The 21,540-nt window shown below is 36.3% G+C and overlaps 1 protein-coding gene and 1 long non-coding RNA gene across 2 annotated transcripts; one reads left to right on the forward strand and one right to left on the reverse strand.

The window, feature by feature from the left end:
- Positions 1 to 3,545: 3,545 nt before the first annotated feature.
- On the reverse strand, positions 3,546 to 4,419 carry LOC145136826 (uncharacterized). The gene is made up of 3 exons (XR_013720728.1): positions 4,339 to 4,419; positions 3,947 to 4,009; positions 3,546 to 3,797 (listed from the first exon to the last, which is right to left on the reverse strand). It is a non-coding gene; the product is annotated as an uncharacterized LOC145136826 (long non-coding RNA).
- An 871-nt stretch (positions 4,420 to 5,290) lies between these two features.
- LOC145136825 (laccase-4-like) lies at positions 5,291 to 8,013 on the forward strand. Its single transcript, XM_079070936.1, has 6 exons — positions 5,291 to 5,454; positions 5,540 to 5,691; positions 6,058 to 6,302; positions 6,377 to 6,505; positions 6,606 to 7,526; positions 7,615 to 8,013. The coding sequence occupies exons 1-6, from the start codon at positions 5,353 to 5,355 to the stop codon at positions 7,743 to 7,745; spliced, it is 1,680 nt and encodes a 559-aa protein (XP_078927062.1). The 5' UTR covers positions 5,291 to 5,352; the 3' UTR covers positions 7,746 to 8,013.
- The last annotated feature ends 13,527 nt before the right edge of the window (positions 8,014 to 21,540 follow it).

Below are 21,540 nucleotides of genomic sequence, written 5' to 3' on the forward strand. Positions count from 1 at the left end.
ACATGAAACAAAACTTAAATAATCTTTCGACTAAAAGACTCAACCCTACAACGGTTAGACTCAGATGAGCGCTACGTAATAAAGTCGAATCAATCGTTATAAAATTATCTAACATTTGTAGCATGTAACTTAACATATTTATTTAATAGTTAACTCACATCAATATGAGTCCTACAAAGCACAAAGCAAGCAACATTCGAGCAGTGAAACCGAATGGCACCAAGACACAATAAAATCAGGTAGATCCTTACACACAATTCCTGACCACTAGAGGTTTTAATTCCTCCTTTATTTCACTCATATCCAAGATTAATGATCAAATCTTACAACATGATTACAGATATGTGAACCTCATTAGGTGCATGTATAAGGTGATTGTAAAATGCTCTTGTTACTTGTTTCAAGAAAGTGATTGCTAAGGTAATTAGTGTATAACAATATGCATATGTGGGAAGGAGAAACATTCTTGATGAGCCTCTTATGGTTAATGGGCTTCATGCTTGGGATAAAAAAGTCATGATAAAAATCATAATTTTCAGATTAAATTTCAACAAAGCATTTAACTGATTTCATTGGGCTTTTGAGACTTGGTTTAGGTCATGAAACAAATGAACTTTGGCGCCAAATGGAGAGGATATATTAAAGGGTTCTTGTCATCTCGGAGAGCTTCAATCTTGGTAAACAAATATGCTTCCAAATAAATTGATAATTAAATGGGAATGATGGAAGGTGATCCATTGTCACATTTTCTTTTCATTCTTTCCTTAAAGAGATTACATGTATCGATGGAAGTTGTCACCGAAAATCATCTCTTTACATGTCTGTCTTTACTAAATAATGGTCCCATATTATCTCATTTTATGTATGTTGGTGATGTAATTTTTTTAGGTGAATGGTCATCCATGAAAATAATCAATCTTCACAGGTTGCTAAGATGTTTCTCTATCAGAGTTAAAGGTAAACCTTCACAAGAGTAAAGTTTATGGCATGGGCGTGAACCATTTGGAGATCCAATTGTGAATACGTTTTGATATAAATTGAGTTCGTAGAAAGCAAAAAACCTCTCCGTTGGTAGTAGATTAACGATTTTTGAATCCATTTTAGGAAATCTACCACTATATTATTTTCCATATTCAAAGCGTCCACGAAGCCAATTGATTTGCTTGAAAGTATTCATATGAGATTTCTCGGTGGTAAGCGGTGAATACAAGAAAAAGACACGTTAGGTGGTGCAGAAATCCGTTACCACCCGTGGAGAAGGTGGAGGCCTTGATGTGGGTTGTCTTCAATCTTTGAATTGTGCACTTTTAGAAAAATGGTGGTGGATATTAAAAAGTGAAGCAAAGTCTCTTTGAGTGAGTTGTATAAAAGTCAAACATAGGCTTTCCTTTGTTGATGATAAGCCAATTAAGGAACCATCCATTCCGAGGTGTGGTTAAACATAACGTATTAATGAAGATTTTGAATAGCAAGGTGTATATTTGAGTACCCTTTTGTTGGCAATGGTAATAATACCAACTTCTAGAAAGACAAGTGGATTAGTAATTTGGCCTTAAAAGATATGTATTTGGCCTTATATGTCACTGGATCTCCATAAAAACTATATAATTTTTGATAGATTGAAATTAGAGACATGTTTGGACTTGTAATCATATTAGAGACATATTTGGACTTGTAATCATATTGGAACTGGTCTACACATCCCTAAAGAGGTAGAGAATCCATAAAACAGACAGGCCTGATATAGTTTGTAGAAGGAGTAAACCTGACAAGGGACAAAGATGGAAGGAGGTGGCTAGCTGATGCTTGGGCTTTTTTTCGTTAGGTCCTGCGTTTGTTGATGTTTGATCTTTAAGGAATGGATTCCACAAATGAGTTTAGTTTAGTGAAATTGATTCCATTGAAGGTCAATTGCTTTGTTTCGAGGCTTTCCACGAACTGAACCTTATCTTCATGTTAGCTCATAACCTCACAATTATAGGTATTAATGTTCAATCCTTGTTGTCCCAACTAGCTTTGTGAATCTGTTGAGGAGTTGGTTGGTCACACGTTTTTATGTGCCCATTTAATGCATCCATTTGGCAAAGCTTATGTCATGGTACAATTTGATCCCATCGTCCCCTTTCTCATGATCAAACCTATGGAGATTGCTACTCAACGTTCATCGGCCAAGGAAAATGTCTAAAATGTTGTCCGCCTTATGCTATATCGTGCTTTGTATTTTGTAGAAAGCCAAAAACGCCATGGTCGCTAATAGGACCATACATGTTCCTTTAAAGTCGGTGGAAGAGGTGCAACATTGGTGTATTTCTCCTCTTTCCTATTGTAAATTTTAATATATGTAATGTCCATTTTGCATTTAGCTTCTTGCTAACCACTTTGATTAACGAAACTTATTCACCGTACAAAAAAATCAAATCAAACTTCATATGTATTCAAACAAAATAATTATTTATCATAATATATGATAGCAATAACAAGTAGGTGAAGAGTCTCACTTCCAAAATCACAAAGTAATCTCTTTGACTATAGTGAAAAAGTGGTGTTTGTGCAAAAGTTGTGGTCATTGGTTGGTCAGATGTAATTTTGACTTATGTTCTAATCAATCCACTCTTAGAATTAGGATTCATTTTTAAAGATAAAAGCTTTATCTATTCCATTAAACAAAATAATTATGAATGTTTTAAAACAATAAAAGAGTTGCTTTTATACATAAGTAGTTATGATAATTTACTTTTGTTAAAATATAGAATGCCGTAAATAAATAAATAAACCCTGGCACTCAAAATTAAAAATTATAAATAAACTTTGATTGAAAAACTGGAAAAGTATATTTTATTAGACTACCCAAAAAGTTAAATCATGTTTTTTTCCCTCAACGAATAAAGCGTTCAATTTATTTATTTATTTTTCTGGAACACAATCATTCTGAAAGCCATATCTACCCGTTGGTATTTCTATAGCTCTATTATACTGTAGATAAGCTTTGACCGGTTAAAAAAAGATCAGTTAAACACATTTAACGTACAGTTTGAATATATTCTAATTCAATTATGGCACATGCTATGTAAAAAGGATATTTAGAAAAACATAAGAGAGGAGACGTATTTATTTTTAAAGGCAGCATTTGATATGTGTACCAAAAAATAAAGAAAATAAATATAATCGGACGAAACTAAACAGAAAAATATTGAATTATACAAAACAAAATGTCATGTAATACTTGGAAGACTAGAATGGGGCACAACGCAATATTAATATCACCGTATTGTTCTTGGAACATATTAGTTTTTTCATAGTTTGTTTTGAATATCTTATTTTGCCATATAGTACTTATAAATGAGAGACACTAAGATTTATCATAAATATACATATACACAATGTCTAAGGTCCGATTTTTAACATAAAATTTCCATTTGTAAAACACACATAATATACTCCAAAAGCCCGTTTTTCATTAAAAGATCATCGCCATACATTTATTAATATATAAAAAAAAAGTCTTAGCAGAAGTCTAAAAACATATTTATTTCTTCGATGTGAGTATAGCCACCCTCGAGCATTTTCACGATCAGAAGAACAACCTAAAAAATAGTTATTCAACAACTGTAAGCCAATATTTTAGTGACTTTTCTAAAATATCATATACCACAATACAAATACATGTATACAAACAATGGTTACAATCTTTTGCCGTTCAACCAATAACGTGTGCATCTGGACTCATGGTCTAGCACCGTTCCGTCGTCAACATAAGTCTATAGGCTCATGGTCTGTCGTCGTTCTGCCGTCAACTCCTTATACATAGATAATGAATTAATCATATAAACAACATTCAATCATAAAGAGATTCTATAAATCTATGCATACATTCTACTCTACTAGCTTTTATATCCTAATATACATGGACATGTATTACAATACATAGTGCATTGAGATAACTCACTTGAATAGTCTCGAAACAGCTAAGTAGGTAGCTTTGCAAACTACTTGACCAACACATATCAACCTATAATATATTTTACATGTTATTAACTATTTGAGTATAATAACAAATATTTAGATCATCCACTAATCCCAAAAAAATTTGAACTCTATCAAATAAGGAACGACCATGTAAGATCATATTGGCGGTATGATCCGTTTGGTATAAAGATGTACCGTTTAGAAAATTCACTTTAAACACCTCAATGATCTAGCCTAGACATTACTCCCATACGTAGATTGAGCAGTATTTTGACTAGAATTACTAATAAATCTTAAATATAGGTTCATAATAACGACCATGAACATAAATATAAGTTACACTTAAAGAATAACAAGTATAACTTAACTTACAGGTTTTTCCGCAAAAGTTTGGGAAGTCGCGGGCAGCACTTCGACCCCAAATATTTCTTTTTATCGGGCTCTCTGATGCCGCAACGCTTCACTAAAGCGGTCGAAAACTCAAAAAGGCCGGGGCTCGGGGTCAGAGAAATGTCGAGAGAGTTTGAAGAGGAAATGAGCATCAAAAGAAGAAAAATCGTCCCATATATATAGAGTTCAGGGAGGTGTGGCATGCACTACGCACTCAAATCCCATGGTGAGACGTGTCGTTTGCATAGGTCGAAAGGGTTTCCTCTGGGTGCGCCACGACCTAACACCTTCCCTACCACCATAACTGCCACCATCACCACCACCACTACGACCCCCCGTCACATCTACCATTGCTGCCTCTGCCATCATCACCTCCTCCGTCACCAACCACCATAATCATATATGATTAATTATTTTATGAACAGACATGTATGTATAATCATTTATCATTTGACATATATGTATAAACATTTATAATCATATATGATTATACATCTCCGCCATATAATTATTTATGGCTGATCAGGTTGAATCGCAATATCTCTGGTTTTTTTTTCTTTATTTTAGAATCTCGGAACCGTGGTTGTGTGTGTGTGTGTGTGTGTGTGTGTGTGTGTATATATATATACACACACTTATGTATGTATGTATATGTATATTTATTTATTTGTATTTGTATATAGAAAAACAAGGCAATACGTAACTTAAGAGTATAAAAAGTTAGCTGTCGCATAACAACTTTGTGTAGCTGCCAAGTAAAATGTAGTAGATATTGTACCAAATCCTTTTTCATTTTCATTATATATTTTTTGTGAAATTATTCGTAAAAGTGAACTAAGCAAGAAACGTATGCGATTTAAGCCTACCCAATCCACCTAACGGGGTAAAAGGGACATTTCAGCAAAGCCACTATATACTTCCCCTTTATATGCTATCTGTTCTATCTGCTACCACCACAAACTACTAGAACTTCAAACAGAAGAGGAGGGAAGAGACATGGTGATGACATGGTTGCGATTACTGGTGGTAGCGGCGGTGATGACGGCTTTCACTTTTCCGCCATTAGTCGAGTGCCGGATCCGTCATTACAAATTCAATGTGCGTACTTCATGCAAAATTTAAATGTACAAAGCACATTGTATGATTAATTTTCTAAAAATATATGTTTTGATAATATATGCAGGTGGTAATGAAGAACACAACAAAATTGTGCCAAAGTAAGCCTATTGTGACAGTTAATGGTCGTTTCCCAGGTCCGACTATAGTCGCCAGGGAGGACGACACGGTAATGGTCAAGGTGGTCAATCATGTCAAATATAATCTTAGTGTCCACTGGTTAGTAGTTTATTTCTTAACTATATATGTATTTTGGAGTTAATGCATGTTCAATTTGTTAGTATCTCACATCTTCTATATATGTTCTATATATGTTGAAGTCTACAATCTTTTCTCAAATGCTCTTTGATATAAATCTAGTACTCTACATATCTTAACTAACATGGTATCAAAGCACCACCTTAAAGGTTAAACACATCTAGTCCAACCTTATCTAGCATATCCAACATGTTAGACATAGTATCAACTTCCTGTTTGTTTGTATATATGTTGGAATCCACACTTTCTACTTAGATGAAATTTTTGAAAAAATAATCTAAAACTCGACATGTCTAACACAAGTGATGTCTATTGTGACAAACCTAGGCACGGTGTGCGACAACTAAGGACAGGTTGGGCTGATGGCCCGGCCTACATAACACAATGCCCGATTCAGCCGGAGCAGACCTATGTTTATAAGTTCACCCTAACAGGTCAAAGAGGAACTCTTTGGTGGCATGCACATATTTTATGGTTAAGGGCCACAGTCCATGGTGCCATTGTCATCTTGCCAAAGCGTGGGGTCCCTTACCCCTACCCGAAGCCTCATAAGGAAGTTGTGGTTGTATTGGGTAAAGTCTCTTAATTATTTCAAATTAAGGATTAAGAGTCATCATCATGAAACTAACTTACTTGTGATTTTCAGGAGAATGGTGGAAAGCAGATACTGAAGCTGTGATCAACCAGGCGCAAAAACTAGGACAAGCCCCAAATGTGTCAGATGCTCACACCATCAATGGACATCCTGGACCTATTTCGAATTGTGTAGAGAATGGTAGGTTTTCTTATGTACAAAAACTATCACACAAAGATTTCTAGTAGCGATAGATTATTTAAAAATTTCAATCAATTTTGTTGTGTATATAATGTATAAGGTGGGTTCAAACTACCTGTGGATCAAGGAAAGACATACATGCTAAGAATTGTCAACGCTGCACTGAATGAAGAGTTGTTTTTTAGAATCGCCGGACATAAGTTCACAGTGGTTGAGGTCGATGCAACTTATGTCAAACCCTTTACGACAGACACCGTTTTAATAGCACCAGGACAAACCACAAACGCACTTGTCACCGCCACCCAAACTGCCGGAAAATACCTAGTCGCAGCTTCTCCATTCATGGATGCACCCATTGCAGTTGATAACGTGACTGCAACCGCCGCCCTACATTACTCCGGCACTGTCTCATCCGCCGCCACTAAACTGGTTGCTCCTCCACCTCAAAACGCAACTCCGGTCGCTAACAACTTCATAAACTCTTTGAAAAGCTTGAATTCCGTGAAGTACCCCGCGAACTTCCCGTTGACTATCGATCATGACTTGTTTTTCAGCATCGGCCTTGGGATCAACCCTTGTTCGACCTGTGTTAATGGTAGCAGGGTGGCTGCCAGTATCAATAATATCACATTTATCATGCCGACAACCGCACTTCTGCAAGCACATTATTTTAATATAAGCGGGGTGTTCACCGACGACTTCCCTAGCAAGCCATTAATGCCATACAATTACACCGGCACCCAGCCGACAAACTTTGCAACGACAAACGGTACAAGACTATACAGACTTGCTTATAACGCCACCGTGCAACTCGTCTTGCAAGACACCGGAATGCTCACACCGGAAAGCCATCCGCTTCATTTGCATGGATTCAACTTTTTCGTGGTAGGAAGGGGAATCGGTAATTACAATCCCATTACTGATCCTAAGAAGTTTAATCTTGTTGACCCTGTTGAGAGGAACACCGTTGGAGTCCCGGCGGGAGGATGGACTGCTATCAGATTCCGAGCCGACAATCCTGGTACATAATCAATCTTGCTTTAAGTTTACGTATTTTTGAACTACTTGATCATCGTTTTAAAACCATTTTTAATCGATATATTGTTCAGGAGTTTGGTTCATGCATTGTCATCTCGAAGTGCACACGACATGGGGACTGAAGATGGCATTTGTTGTGGACAATGGTAAAGGCCCAAAGGAGTCGATTCGCCCACCTCCCAGTGATCTCCCAAAGTGTTAGAATATTTTATGGAAGTTTTCACGAAATCAATGAGTTGAGCAGCCCATTTTAAGTTGCTCAGGGTTTAATAAACACAACCCAAATATTATTGGGCATGCAACGTGCCAAGCCTTTTAAAACTGTTTTTTCTTCTTCTTTTCTCGATCTATTTTTCTTTTTTAAAGTTGAGTGGTTGTAATTATTTATAAATACATTTCTCACTACTAAGTTCTAATGTTTAGTTAAAAATGGTATTTGTCGGTCTGGAAATAAATACAAAGTTTCATTAGTGATATAGTTAAATAAATGTAATGTTTCTTTGAAAGTCGATTATATTAGAACTAACAAAATGTCAGGACCATTACAAATTACCATACGGAGGGCAAATCCTTCAAATGATTACAACCCTAAATAACCCAAGTAAAACAAGGCACATTGCATAAATCGTTAATCCATGAGTACGACAATGATTGAATGTCATCGAGTATTTTTGGTACCCGTTTAAGCCTACTTTGAAATATTTACTTCGTTCCTTGATCTCCATAAATACCAAAAGTCCATCAAAGAAGAAAAGCACCAAAAAGCTTGGATTCCTTTAGTATGAAATTTTTTTCTTTGTGTTTGAAACAAAACGCTAAAAAACATATTGTAATAGATATCTTTTCAGAGTAAGGGTCCAATGTTCCTTTTACTAATTGGAACTTAATAATCTATATTAAACACCATTATTTTATAAAATTATCACATATACATATTGTAACGACCCAGATCTTCTATGCATCTGTTCTATGTGAAATAACAGAGTTTTCTTACAATCGTGGAATTCTAAAAAAATTAAGGTGCCGTTTAGTTCGTAGAATTTTTTTTGAAGGAATGGAATCTTACAAAGGAATTGGAATACGAAGGAAAATGAATTGGAATTTGATATGTGTTTGGCTGATATGAAAATGAATGTGATTTTTGTTTAGTTTGTTGATTTGTCAAAGGAGAGATAATTTAATCAAGTATTTGATTGTGTTTTGAGAGAAGATCGCGTAGATGATTTGTACATGGAAGGAAGGTCAATTTTGTCTTTTTTATGAAAGATATCTCATGGAATCTATTTTCTTGATGATTTACTAGAGAATTGTAATTCACTCAAATACGGAATATAATTTTAATTAAGGAAAAGAAATTCCTTTTCTTTGGTAAGCCAAACACACTTTGCTATGGATTTTAAATTCTTTTTCCTTCAAATTCCTTGAGAATCCATGAACCAAACGACACCTAAAAGTTTTTACTTCCCAGGAAACAATCACGGGTTTACAATAAAAATCTATCTACTACAAGAACAACAAGGAATTACAAAGAATGGCATCCTAGTACAACGACTGCTACAACCTGAACCTGGAAAACATAAAACTATGCAGTATCAGATACTATGTGTCTGGTGAGTTATTGTTCTTTCTTTTCTTCTCTTTCTCATACTTTATCTTCTAACTCAATCTCTAATAGCATACACTGTTACTCTTCTCTTTTATTTTTATCTAATCGTTCTCTTTTTCTTTTATAGCATACACTGCTATCTTTTCTTTCTTACCTCTATCCCTTTCTCTCCTATATTCTTTCTCTTAAGCCTCTTAATATGCTCTTCTCATATTATTTTCTTAGCCTCTTAACAGGCCCTTCTCATACTCTGTCGCTTAGCCTCTTAACGAATTCCTATCTCACTCTATCTATGTCTCTAACTATGTCTCTTACTCTGCTCTCAGCCTCTTAACAGGCTCTTCTCATGCTATATACATACTTTAACCCTTTCTCTTCTCTATTCTCATCTCTGGTGCCTCAGCACTCTATACACATCTAGACCAAAGGTCTCATCCCATACTCTAAGGGAATAACATACCACTTTCATTACTAGGCCCGCTAACCTAGTCTTACCCTCTCTCTCTCTCTCTCTCTATATATATATATATATATATATATATATATATATATATATATATATATATATATATATATATATATCTTTCTTATGACCCATCATGGATCATTCATCTTCCTTCTTACTCTTGAATCCCTCATGGATTCCTTACTCTTAACCTCTTATGGGTTACATTTAAGTTCTTACAAAGAACTCTCTAATCTTATCCCTCCCAAGGAACCTTTCTCTATCTCTTCTAATCATAGTCAATCTAGATTCTTGCAAGAACCATCTATCTACATTCCCAGAGGGAATCATCTATCTCTTTCCCCATAGGGAAATAATCTCATTCCCACAGGAATCATACTCTTTGTCCCTATGCGAATCTCTACTCTTATCCCTGAATGAATCTTCTATCTTTTGTCCCCATAGGAGCCTTACTCTTATTCCCGCATGAATTTTCTATCGTTTATTCCTAAAGGAACCATACTCATGTTCCCGTAGGAACAATCCATCTTTTTTCTGCGAAGGAACATCTATATCTATGTCTCATCAAGAAACCTTCTAATCTTTCTCTTCTAGTACTTAAATCATTAAGTACTTAATCTTTATCTATGTAGCATTCTACAATACTAATGGTAGCTAGACATACTTACATACTCATATGATTATATTATATATAATAATCTTCTATCTCTTAGGTATCCACATACACCTTTCTTATCATCTATTTATACATAGGATTATATTACATACAATCATATTCTTTCTTTATCTACTCTTACGGGTATACCTCGCGATACCCACATTCTTCTTTACCCACTTGTACATACTTTGGTTATACATAAATGCTCAGATACATGTGTTACACGTATACCCACATTTTCTTAATCTTACATAGGGATATAATGTATATAACCCTATATTTCCTTCCTCTTTGTCATGCTCAGATACATGACACTTTACACATAAACACAGACACACACATATACTGTTAGATGCCATTTTATGCATCTTTTAGGGTAGTTTTCATTATCATTTAGCATCATATTTTGTACATTTTTGTGTCATTTAATTAAATAATGTTCAACTCATGTTTTTCGTTAGAATTCCCGTATTGATCATATTTTTTATGTTAATTTCAGATAGTTCGAGTGAACAGTGCTTTGGGAGCAGTTGGATGCATATTTGGAGCCTAAATGGAGTTAGAACTGAAGGGATATGTTGAGGAATGCTTGAAAGATTATTCGGTTAAGAAACATTCGATCGAATTGATCACACGAAGATAGAATCTACAATCTGAAGCTAGAGGATGTTGCTGACAGCTTTGACCCCCTGTCAGTATTTTGACCATATCTCATGAACTGTAACTCCGATTGACGAGATTCAAAATGTTCTGAAAACTAGACACAATTTCCAAAAAAATTTGTGTTTATAAGAAAGACAAATCTGCGATTAAATAGCCTAAAATGTGATCGCATGTGTTTCCTACGATCGCATGTTTTCCACGAAGCTTCCCAGGGTCAAAATAAGTCTTCTGGAAGTCATCTGAAGTATAAATCAATACATGCGACCGCAACCTATGTACATGCGATCGCAACTTCCCTCTATGTGATCGCAACTTTTCCAAAAAAGCCCAGAAAAACATCGTACTTCATTAAAAAGGTCCGTGATGCGTTTTCTTGAAAACCTGCGATCGCACGTTATCAGTTTCTTGTTCCAGAAGCTTCCACCTTGAGTATAAGTACAACCCTCATAATCAGTTGTAAGAGTTGGACGATTCCAAACGAAGAAAACCACTTCAAAAGGCGATTTTTGAATTCTTTCATCGACTTTTGGAGATCTGAAGACTGCGAATCATCTCACACATTTAGTTTATCTAGATTGATCAATAAATGTTTTTTTTATCTAGTTTGATTTCATTTTTGGCCATGTCTGGCTAAACGTTATTTTCAATTCTACATAGACTAGTACTTTTCATGTGATTAGCTTTCAGATCTGATTTTCATTTTGTGTTTCTATCTAGATTTTTCAATTCTGAGCTTAATGAATGTTTGGTTTTAAATTCTTATTAGTCTGATCACCTAACTAGGGTTTTAATCATTCAAGTTAGTCAGTTAATAGAATCTGTAATTGTTCTAATTAACTAGTAAAAAGTAACAAGTATCAGATTGGTTCCGTTTTGGGATTTAACTCTGGTATAAACTGTAAAAATCATACCTTTATGCTTTCGAGCTTGTGAGAAGTATTGGGTATTTCTAGGAATTTTACAAAGAACCTAATGCAATTTTTCTGATTTAATTAAGAGCTTGTTGAATTGAACAGTAAAAAGTTAGGGTTAATTCAAAGTGCTTGTTTTGATTAACTAGTTTAGGTAAAAGAGATTACACTGGAGCTTGTTAGTTTTTCACAGTACCAGCTTAGATAGAACGCATCTCAAATAATCAAATCAGAGTTAGTTGCATGATTAGGAAATCCACAGCAGAACTGAAATCATTTTTAATATTGATTTTCGTTTAAATTTAATATCACTGGAAATTTTAGTTTTTTAGTTTTAATCAAAACCCCCTTTTTATTTTTCTGTTTCTTAACTAGATTGTGCCTGATGCAAAAATGCATTGACTTTTAGGCTGTGTTCCTGAGGATTCGACCCTGTTTCCCTGTACTATATTTTTAGTGCAACCAGCAGTGATAAATTTATTTGCTTAATACGCACGCGACAGCATGTTATCACACACACACACACACACACACACACACACATATATATATATATATATATATATATATATATATATATATATATATATATATATATATATATATATATATATATATATATATATATATATATATATATATATATATATATATAGAGAGAGAGAGAGAGAGAGGTAGGTTCAAATGTTTCTCACATCTATTGTGTGCTAGAATGCACCAATAGGAATTTAGTATTAATTATATGTATATTAAATGCTATCCATACTTATAACTCATTTTTATGTAAACTAATTAAATTCGTCATTAATGTCAACAATAATATTCTTTCAGAATAAATTTATATCTAGAAGAATGAGAGTGTATTCCAGCAGAATGAGAGTGTATATCTAGTAGAATACACTCTCGTTCTTCATATTCCATGCAACTTTATTGTATTTTAAGTGAGTGAGTCCTGAAACAAAATACGAACTCATATATAAAAACCTAGATGCGAATTCATTCTGAAAGAATGTTATTGCTGACATTAATGACAGATTTAATTAGTTTCCATAAAAAAAGAATTATAATTATGGATATCATTTAATATACATATAATTATGGAAATCATTTAATATCTATATTTATTTAATTAAATAATTATTTAATTTACTAAATTCCTATTGGTGCATTCTAGCACACAATAAATGTAATAAACAAAATAACCTAGCCATATATATATATATATATATATATATATATATATATATATATATATATATATATATATATATCTAATGTATAAATTAACTTAAATAGAGAGAATGAGATATATATAACTAACCTTATCAGTTGGTGATAACTAACTGCCCCATCTTTCCTCTAATCTATCATTGATGTATCTTGATCCATATTTCTTGCTCTTAGGCCTATTCATAGGATGACTAACCACTTATAAATTAAGCATCCTATTAAGCATCCTATTATACCTAATTCATTACCATGCGCCTGTAGCGACGACATACTACATGGACATCATACTTACCATGTTTCAATATTACCATCTCATCACGTGATTCATAACTTCTCTTTCTATTTTCTCATAAACCATTTTCAATCATGAAAATTCTTAGGTATTTATCTTTTCTAGTCCTCAGTTGCTCGCTAGCCAACTACTATGACTGTCTCATTTCTTATTACTTACCAAAATCTATACTTGATACACCAAAGATATATCTTACAAAGCATACTTATCTTTCAAATTGGGAAGTATCACATCCCTATATTTCTGTAACATCCTGTTCGAGAAGTTTCTTATATCGGGATTTTGGACAATAAATGGATCGTGTAAAGGCCTTGGGCTTCAAGTGAATAGGTTTTATTCCCTATTGGATGTTGATAATAGTGGTTATGCAATCCGATCCCTTGGTTTGTGTTTTGGAGTCAAAGGGTAAAACGAGAAAAGTGATGTTTCAGACTTCTTTCTTGGAATAAGGAATTTAGTTTGGTATGTTTTAAGGTAAACGTAATTAGATAGGATTGTGGGGCTCTTCAATAACTTTCACTACATATAAAGATCATCGAAAAAGGAGTTGAAACGAAGAAGTTATGGTTGTTTGAAGTTAAGCTAGAAATAGGGAGTCTGACAGTACGTTGGGCGTACACTAGCTAGTACGTTGGGCGCACTAGGTTGAAGAAACACATTTTTAGGGCATTACACTGGGTGTAAATTTAGGTACGTTGGGCGTACCGTCGTAGAGTAAAAACCCTATTTTCATGGTTTTGAGCCATATTTAAGGTCTCTAACCCCTTGGGGGTCCTTCCTAACTTCAGCCTCCACCTTCTTGAGCCTCTAACTCGAAACCCTAGCCTCCTCTCACTTATTTTGAGCCTTGACATCATTTATGAGGTTATTTTCGCTTTGAGTTTTGGTCTGTTTGCAACGTCAGATGGTGGTGGTTACAACCCTAAGTGGGGGAGAACTGGATATGCTGCTTAGAGAATCAACGATCTGTTCAAGTTATGGTTTTAGCAGCATGTGTCATAAGTATTTGTGGTTCGGGTATGCAAAACTTTGGTTCAGTATTTGGTCAAGACGGGGGTGCAGAGCAGGTTGCCATCAGATGTATGTGTTCAGGAATGTAAGAGTCATCTTAGCGACAAGAAGATGTTGGACAATGAGCTCGTTGCAGCCAGGGGTTCCTTTTGGGAACGTCAAGGAATAGGTCAAGAGGCATTTGGGTCACTCAAGTATCGATTGTTGAAGGATTTGTCAACTTGTTGTATAGATGGATAACTATATTCTAGGATGGACAGTTGTTGATCGTCAATCACTTTCAGAGTTTGGTATGTTTAGTTCCTCTTGGGCTTTGTCCAGTTGTGTATTAGATCAGTGGATTAGTTTTCAATGCACTCTCGATCGTTGGTCTTTTCGTTCATTGTCAATAGTAGAGGTTCTTCGGAAGTTTCGAGTTGTATCAGTGGGGTTCAACGGATGCGTCGACCTATTGTCAAAATCTGTACATTATACATTTTGGTTTCTGGGTATGGGTATCCTCAATGGTTGGTTGTGGAATTATTGTTCATAGCAGGGTCGAGTTTGGTAGATTTCCTTGGTTATTGGAAGATCGGATGTTGGGGCAACATTGTTTAGTTTTCAAGTGTAGCTTTGGATCTATGCAAAATCCAATTTTGGCATATCGCGTTGGCGGGGTTGGCATCTGGATTGACCCGACTAGGGTTTTTGCAGCATATCTGATAACATTGGAAGTTTTATCAAGCTAGTTGCATATTGGTATGATCTGTTCAGTTTCAATCAAGGCGTGGGATCTTAGTTTCGGCCATTCATGAGGACGTTTCTATTAGCAGTTGAGGTTCATCATTCTAGTTAGATCTTATGGTACCACACCATATGGGTAAAGTTTTGAGGAAGGTGGAGTGCAGTAAATCTAGGGTTGGTTATGTGTTTCCTTGGGGATATATGTAGGCTGAGTAAGATAGCATAAAAAAATTAGGCTCGAGTTATTGGCATGGTAGATCTTAATTGGTTGTAGCCCTTGAAATGGCGCAATAGTGCACCATGCTATATTTTTCTCTGATTGTGTGCGACCATGTTTTCGTCTGATTTTGCATTGGTAGCAGCATGTACTGTGAAAGGAATTGTGCGTGATAAAAGGGTATGACTCGTATTTGTGTTTGGTTAACATTGAGATGGATGTTGATTGGGTTCCTACAAGCCGTTGGATTGATGGCTAGATATCTTTGGGCCCTTATAGTGTTGGTCGTGAGTCTTCAGGCCATTGATGGGATGACCGCAAGATCAAATTAGTACCATGAGTTTATCATTTAGTGGGTAATAGGAGTCACAATGTATCGTGAACTAGTGGTTGTATGATTCATAAGGGTGGGACTAGATAGTCTTTTGATTGAGACTCTTAGGTCTCAGATCGTTAGTTTTCTTGGCATGTTTGGGTGTTTGCGCATTGTGGGAGTCGGGAGGCTTAGTGACTAGCTAGTTTGGATCATGTGGGTAGTTAAAGGCTATTAGGAGTAATAATTGTGCATATGTAGTATCTTGTGGGGTTGTGACAATAAGAACATCGTTTGATTGCAGTCTACTATTTTAAGTTTGGTTACCAATGTTAGGTATTGGTTGTGGAGACTCAAGTCATGAAGTTCGGTGTAAATGTCTCAAGTGATTTATCAGGTGGATGTACACCTGAGCAGATAAGGGATTTGGATGCAAGTTGAAATTCTTGGATGGACCATCACTATGCTCGTGAGAGCAGTATGTTGGAGATGACTTGTCAGGAAGACAAGTTTGTAAGGTTTTTGGGAACAATTTACGGATTTGGTATTGGGCAGAATTCACGATCGGTATGTTTTAGGTATTCTTTCAGCATATTTTGGTGGTGTTCCTAGTCAATGACTAGGGGTAGGTTTGATGAATAGACGATCATCAGTCTTAGGGTAAGGTTTTTGAAGTATAAACTGATGGGTTCTCAGTTTCGGGGAATATAGTAACGAAGTTGGTTTGTGGTTGTATTTATGAGAGTTCCCGATTTGTGTGGTTTTCTCTGAAAATTGGGTCATAGAGTTAGGGAAAAAATTGTTGCGATTAAGCATTTTCAAGTTATTGGGTTGTTTGTTGGAAGTTGTGGGTTTTTGAGCGGTCTCTCAAGTTTTCTGTAGAAGATGCCTTGATTCAAAATTATTAGAGGGAGTTTATGAAATATGTTGGTGTTGTTCCAGAAATCGTAACCGAGACGGATTTCGAGGACAAAATCCAGTTTAAGTGGGGGAGAGATGTAACATCCTGTTTCGTGAAGTTTCTTATTTTAGGATTTTAGAAAATAAATGGATCAAGTAAAGGCCTTGGGATTCAAGTGAATAGAGTTTAGAGCCTATTGGATGTTGATAATACTGGTTATGCAATCTGAGCCCTTGGTTTGTGTTTTGGAGTCAACAGGTAAACGGGAAAAGTGATGTTTCATACTTATTTCTTGGAATAAGGATTTTAGTTTGATATGTTTTAAGTTAAAAGTAATTAGGTCGGATTGGGGGCTCTTCAATAACTTTTCGTACATATAAAGATCATCAAAAACGGAGTTGAAACGAAGAAGTTATGATTGTTTGAAATTAAGCTGCAAATAGGGAGTCTAGCAGTACGTTGGGCATACACTAGCTAGTACGTTGGGCGTACTAGGTTGTAGAAACGTGTTTTTAGGGCATTACAATGGGCATACCGCCGTAGAGTAAAAACCATATTTTCATGGTTTTGAGCCCTATTTAAGGTCTCTAACCCCCCGAGGGTCCTTCTTAACATCAGCCTCCACCCTCTTGAGCCTCTAACTAGAAACCCTAGCCTCCTCTCACTTATTTTGAACATTGACATCATTTATGAGCTTATTTCTCCATTAGAAGGTGGAATCTTGAAGAAGAAGGTGGTGGCAAAGTGTATGGAAGAAGGATTCAAGCATAGATCCAAGAATATTACCTCAGTTCTAGACCTTTGTGTGTAAAAATATTCAAACTTGCTCATTAGTTTCATAGATCTTGTTAATCTTCATATTTGTCACTTTTTGGTTACTTTAGTTCATAAAGTTTAGATCTTGAAAGTTTGTGACCTTGTTATGGATAAATTTGGAAACTTTATCCATTTAAACGTCATATTGATTCAGATCTGAAGGTTGGAGACTTAGACTTAATGAATTTACTTGAGAAAGATGCATTTTTGGTCCGTTTGAGACTTACAGACTAGATCTTGGTTGTTTGGACCATCCTAATAGAAAAAGTTGAAAATTTTATCCATTATGGAGCTATTAAGAACCATAAAAAATAAGATCTTGGTCCTTATGTCCCTTCCATGCAAGAGTCGTGATGTCTTAATGGATTATTAAGTTAGGGTTTTAGCTTTTGGGCTTTGTCTAGCCATGGAAAGTCATAAAGGTGGAAACTTTATGACTTAGAATGATGTTATGGATCTAGATTTGAGTTTGGACGCTAGGTCTTTAATGAATAAGTTCTTAATAAGAATTTTTGGATTCAGTTGGAGTACGCTGAGGGTGCCTATGGATACGCTGCGTGTACTGGGTTAGAGTCATGTGTTTATAGATGAGGTGAGACCACGCCCAGCATAGTAGCTGAGTATGCATGGCGTACTCAGCCAACTTGACCTTCCCTTAAATTTTTGACTTGCTGAATTTGAGATTTGACTGGGGTTTGACCTAGGGGCATTTTGGGTATTTTGAGTAGTAGTTTGAGACTAGGTTATTTTTTGTTATATATGTGATCTATAGAGTCAGTGGTTGGAGCTGTGATCTGTTCAGCTATCTTTTCAGACTATGAGGTGAGTTTTCCTCACTGTACTTGTGGGTCGAAGGTACCAATGTCGGCCCAGAAGATTGGTATTCTGGTTTGGAATATTGTCATGCTATAGTGAGCTGTTAAGATCTACATGATTATCTGGTTGTTGTTATGTGTTCATCCTTTATACATGTCGACATAGTGTGGTTGCATTGAGACTGTACCGCATTGTGCTGCCAGTCAACAAACCTGGGCAATCAAACCGAAATGGTTTGGGTCGGGGCATTCCAACCGGAAGGTTGTGGGCTAGGGGTAATCCAACCAGGAGGTTGTGGTCCTAGTATTTATTAGGCAATCCAACCAAAAGATTATGGGCCAGGGCAATCCATCCGGAAGGTTATAGGCAAGGGTTAATCCAACTAGGAGGTTGTAGACCTAGTATGTGTTTTGTATATGTTCTGTTGTGTGGTATTTGGGGGAACTCACTAAGATTTGGCTTACAGTTTAAGTTTTATGTTTCAGGTACTTCAGATGATCAGGGCAAAGCGAAGGCTTGATCGTGCACATCCTTTAAATTTTATGAGATTTGATTTTGGGATACTTTGATTTGTGATTTTGACATTTTGGAAACTATGCTTTGTAAACAGTTATGGTTTTTGGTTGGTTTTGAAAAATGAAAAATGTTACCTTGATTTTTGGAATGTTAAACTTTCTAATTTTTTATCTATGTGTGACGCTTGGTCACCTTGTTCTCTACAAGGACTCCACATCCAACCTTAGACTCTTCTCATGAGCCCACTTTCTTTCCACTTTTCTATGCAACACATAGACTTTTTCTAATTGTACCTTACTACTATGATGCATGTGTTGTGATACTACATATGACGTCCTCCGCCCCCGAACGTTTCCGCCGTTCCGGTTTGGGGGTGTGATAGATTGGTATCAGAGCATTGTTTATAGTGAACTAAGTATATCAACCTATAAAAGATATACAACTATAAATGCAATGGGGCCGAAGTGCTCTGACTAAAAGTATATTTTAAAGTATAACAATATTTTATAAAAGTATACCTACCTACTTATACATATATACATTCTAGATCAAGTATCACAAGAAGAACAGAACATAAGTATTTAAAGGTTGGACACTGCGGTCAAACCTGGGCAGTTATGTAATCATATATGAGATCAATATAGCCTGATCAACTATATTCATTTGAGATATGACCAAAATGTGTTTGGGAGTGATGTGGTGTTGTAACAGTCTTAAAACTTACCTAACTCTATACACAAGGGATTTCTAGATCAGAACATAAATTTAAAATACTATAGGAGTATTTTATGATACTATAAGACAATAACAAGTTTAAAACATACCAAGTTCATTACATTAAAATACTATAGGAGTATTTTGGGCACTATAAATAACTTATGTGAAAATTTAAAAGACCCTTCTGGTAGGTCTATAATTCTGGAGTGTATACTCCCAAGGTTTTATATAATTGAGATTTTATAGACTTAGAATTTATGATCTATGCTCTACTTCCTGTTCCTTGTTTGGTTGTGGTTTTAGAGTAGGATCACTTATTCGAAGGTCTATTTAATCTTAAATTATATACAACTTGTGTACACTCCGCAATTATAGGAGGACCCGGTAAGGATCACCCTATAATGTTTCACTTAATCTCATAGATTCTTTAGACACTTCCATTCTCGCACGACAAACCCAGATAGATGTAACCACTCCATCATAGCAGTCAGCAGAGGAGTCAAGGAGGAACAAAAAGAGATTCAAGAGGAGTTTTCCAAGGAGGGATCAGCCGAAGAAACCAAAACGTCCTATGCGTCACGCTAATAAATAATAACCTTGATTGACTTAGTGAGGTAGTGAATACACTACTCACACTATGTGTTAGGATTATTTCTTTTTCGTGCAACCAGTAACGGATATTCAATTGACAGAGATTCATTCGAGGATAGCCACTTTTGATTCATAAAGCTTATTTTATATAGACTCCCATTATGAATTGTTTTCTAGAACCCTATGAAAGTCAGAACCAGATACACTCAGAGCTAGGATAACTTTGTCATTCAGCTTTTGGCTTATAACCACATCTGTAGACTTATTTCCATCTCATCTTTGTATTATTTTTAGCAAAAGATGCCTCACGGTAGACCTGTAAGGCGCGTAGTCAATAGCACAACAGAGAATCCACCACGACAATTCGACCCTGCTGCTCTCCAAGCAGCGATAACGGTCGCAGTAACAGCTACTATAACTCACATTCGCACAAATAGTACCATTGGATCTGGTAGCGGTACCCACTTAACTAACCCCGGAGATACCCACGGACACCCACAGGAGTGTTCGTATAAAGACTTCATGAACTGCAAACCCAAATCCTTTAATGGAAATGGGCGAGTCATTGCTCTGATGCGATGATTCGAGAAAACAGATTTGGTCTTCGAAATCTGTCTATGCCCAGAATGGAGAAAAGTGAAGTTTGTTTCCTACATCTTCTCCGACAGAGCCCTAACATGGTGGAATAGCCATGTTAAGTCACTGACCCTACCAGTGACTAACTCGATAGGTTGGGAGAACCTAAAAGAGATGATGTTGGAAGAATATTGCCCAAGGGGCGAAGTTCAAAAGCTGGAACAAGAGCTATGGGAGCATACCATGGTCGGCTCAGACATAGTGACCTACAATAACAGGTTTAGCGACCTGGCAGAACTGTGCCCCGGGATGGTTACCTCGGAGAGTAAGAAGATAGAAAAGTACATCTGAGGGTTATCTACCCTGATTCAGGGGGATGTACTGTCTTCTAATCCAACAACCTTCGATAGCGCCAAACGCCTGTCCGAGAGACTCATTGGCCATGGAGTCCGCCATGGCGTGGTGGTCCCCGTTCCCGAGCCATCAAAGGGAGGGGACTATAAACGAAAGTCGGGGAAAAAGAGGAAGGAGCGAACAACACATGAACCCCCGCAGGAGCAACAAATGGTTATTGTATACGCCGCCACAACACCTGCCACTCTAACAACTGTCAATCGATATGTTGGGACTCTCCCGAAGTGTGGAAAGTGTAACTACCACCACACCGTAGTTTGTCGGGAAATGCAGTGCATGAATTGCCGCAGGAAGGGGCACACTGCCCATTTTTGCAGGGCGCCGGCACAACCGATCTCCCAAGTCCCCGGAGTAGAAGTAAACCAGGCATGCTATGGTTGTGGTGAGACTGGGCACTACAAAAGGGACTGCCCGATAACGAAGAACTCTGGCACGGATGGACGAATTCTGATGATCACCGCAGGAGAAGCTGCCCCGGAACCACCAGCGAATAGCGGTACGTCTTCTAAATAAAAATTACTTTAAAATTTTAAATTATATTTAATATAAGATTAAAAATT

This window comes from Lactuca virosa, chromosome 9 (genome assembly GCF_052849685.1).
Source record: "Lactuca virosa cultivar CGN04683 chromosome 9, Lactuca_virosa_CGN04683_v6, whole genome shotgun sequence".
In the NCBI taxonomy this organism is placed as follows: Eukaryota; Viridiplantae; Streptophyta; class Magnoliopsida; order Asterales; family Asteraceae; genus Lactuca; species Lactuca virosa.

Excerpts from the sequence above, each read along its gene's own strand:
- LOC145136825 (XM_079070936.1), top strand. The coding sequence starts at position 5,353 with ATGGTGATGACATGGTTGCGATTACTGGTGGTAGCGGCGGTGATGACG. Across the intron at positions 5,692-6,057 it reads TATAATCTTAGTGTCCACTG|GCACGGTGTGCGACAACTAA; the intron begins GTTAGTAGTTTA and ends TGACAAACCTAG. Across the intron at positions 7,527-7,614 it reads ATTCCGAGCCGACAATCCTG|GAGTTTGGTTCATGCATTGT; the intron begins GTACATAATCAA and ends TATATTGTTCAG.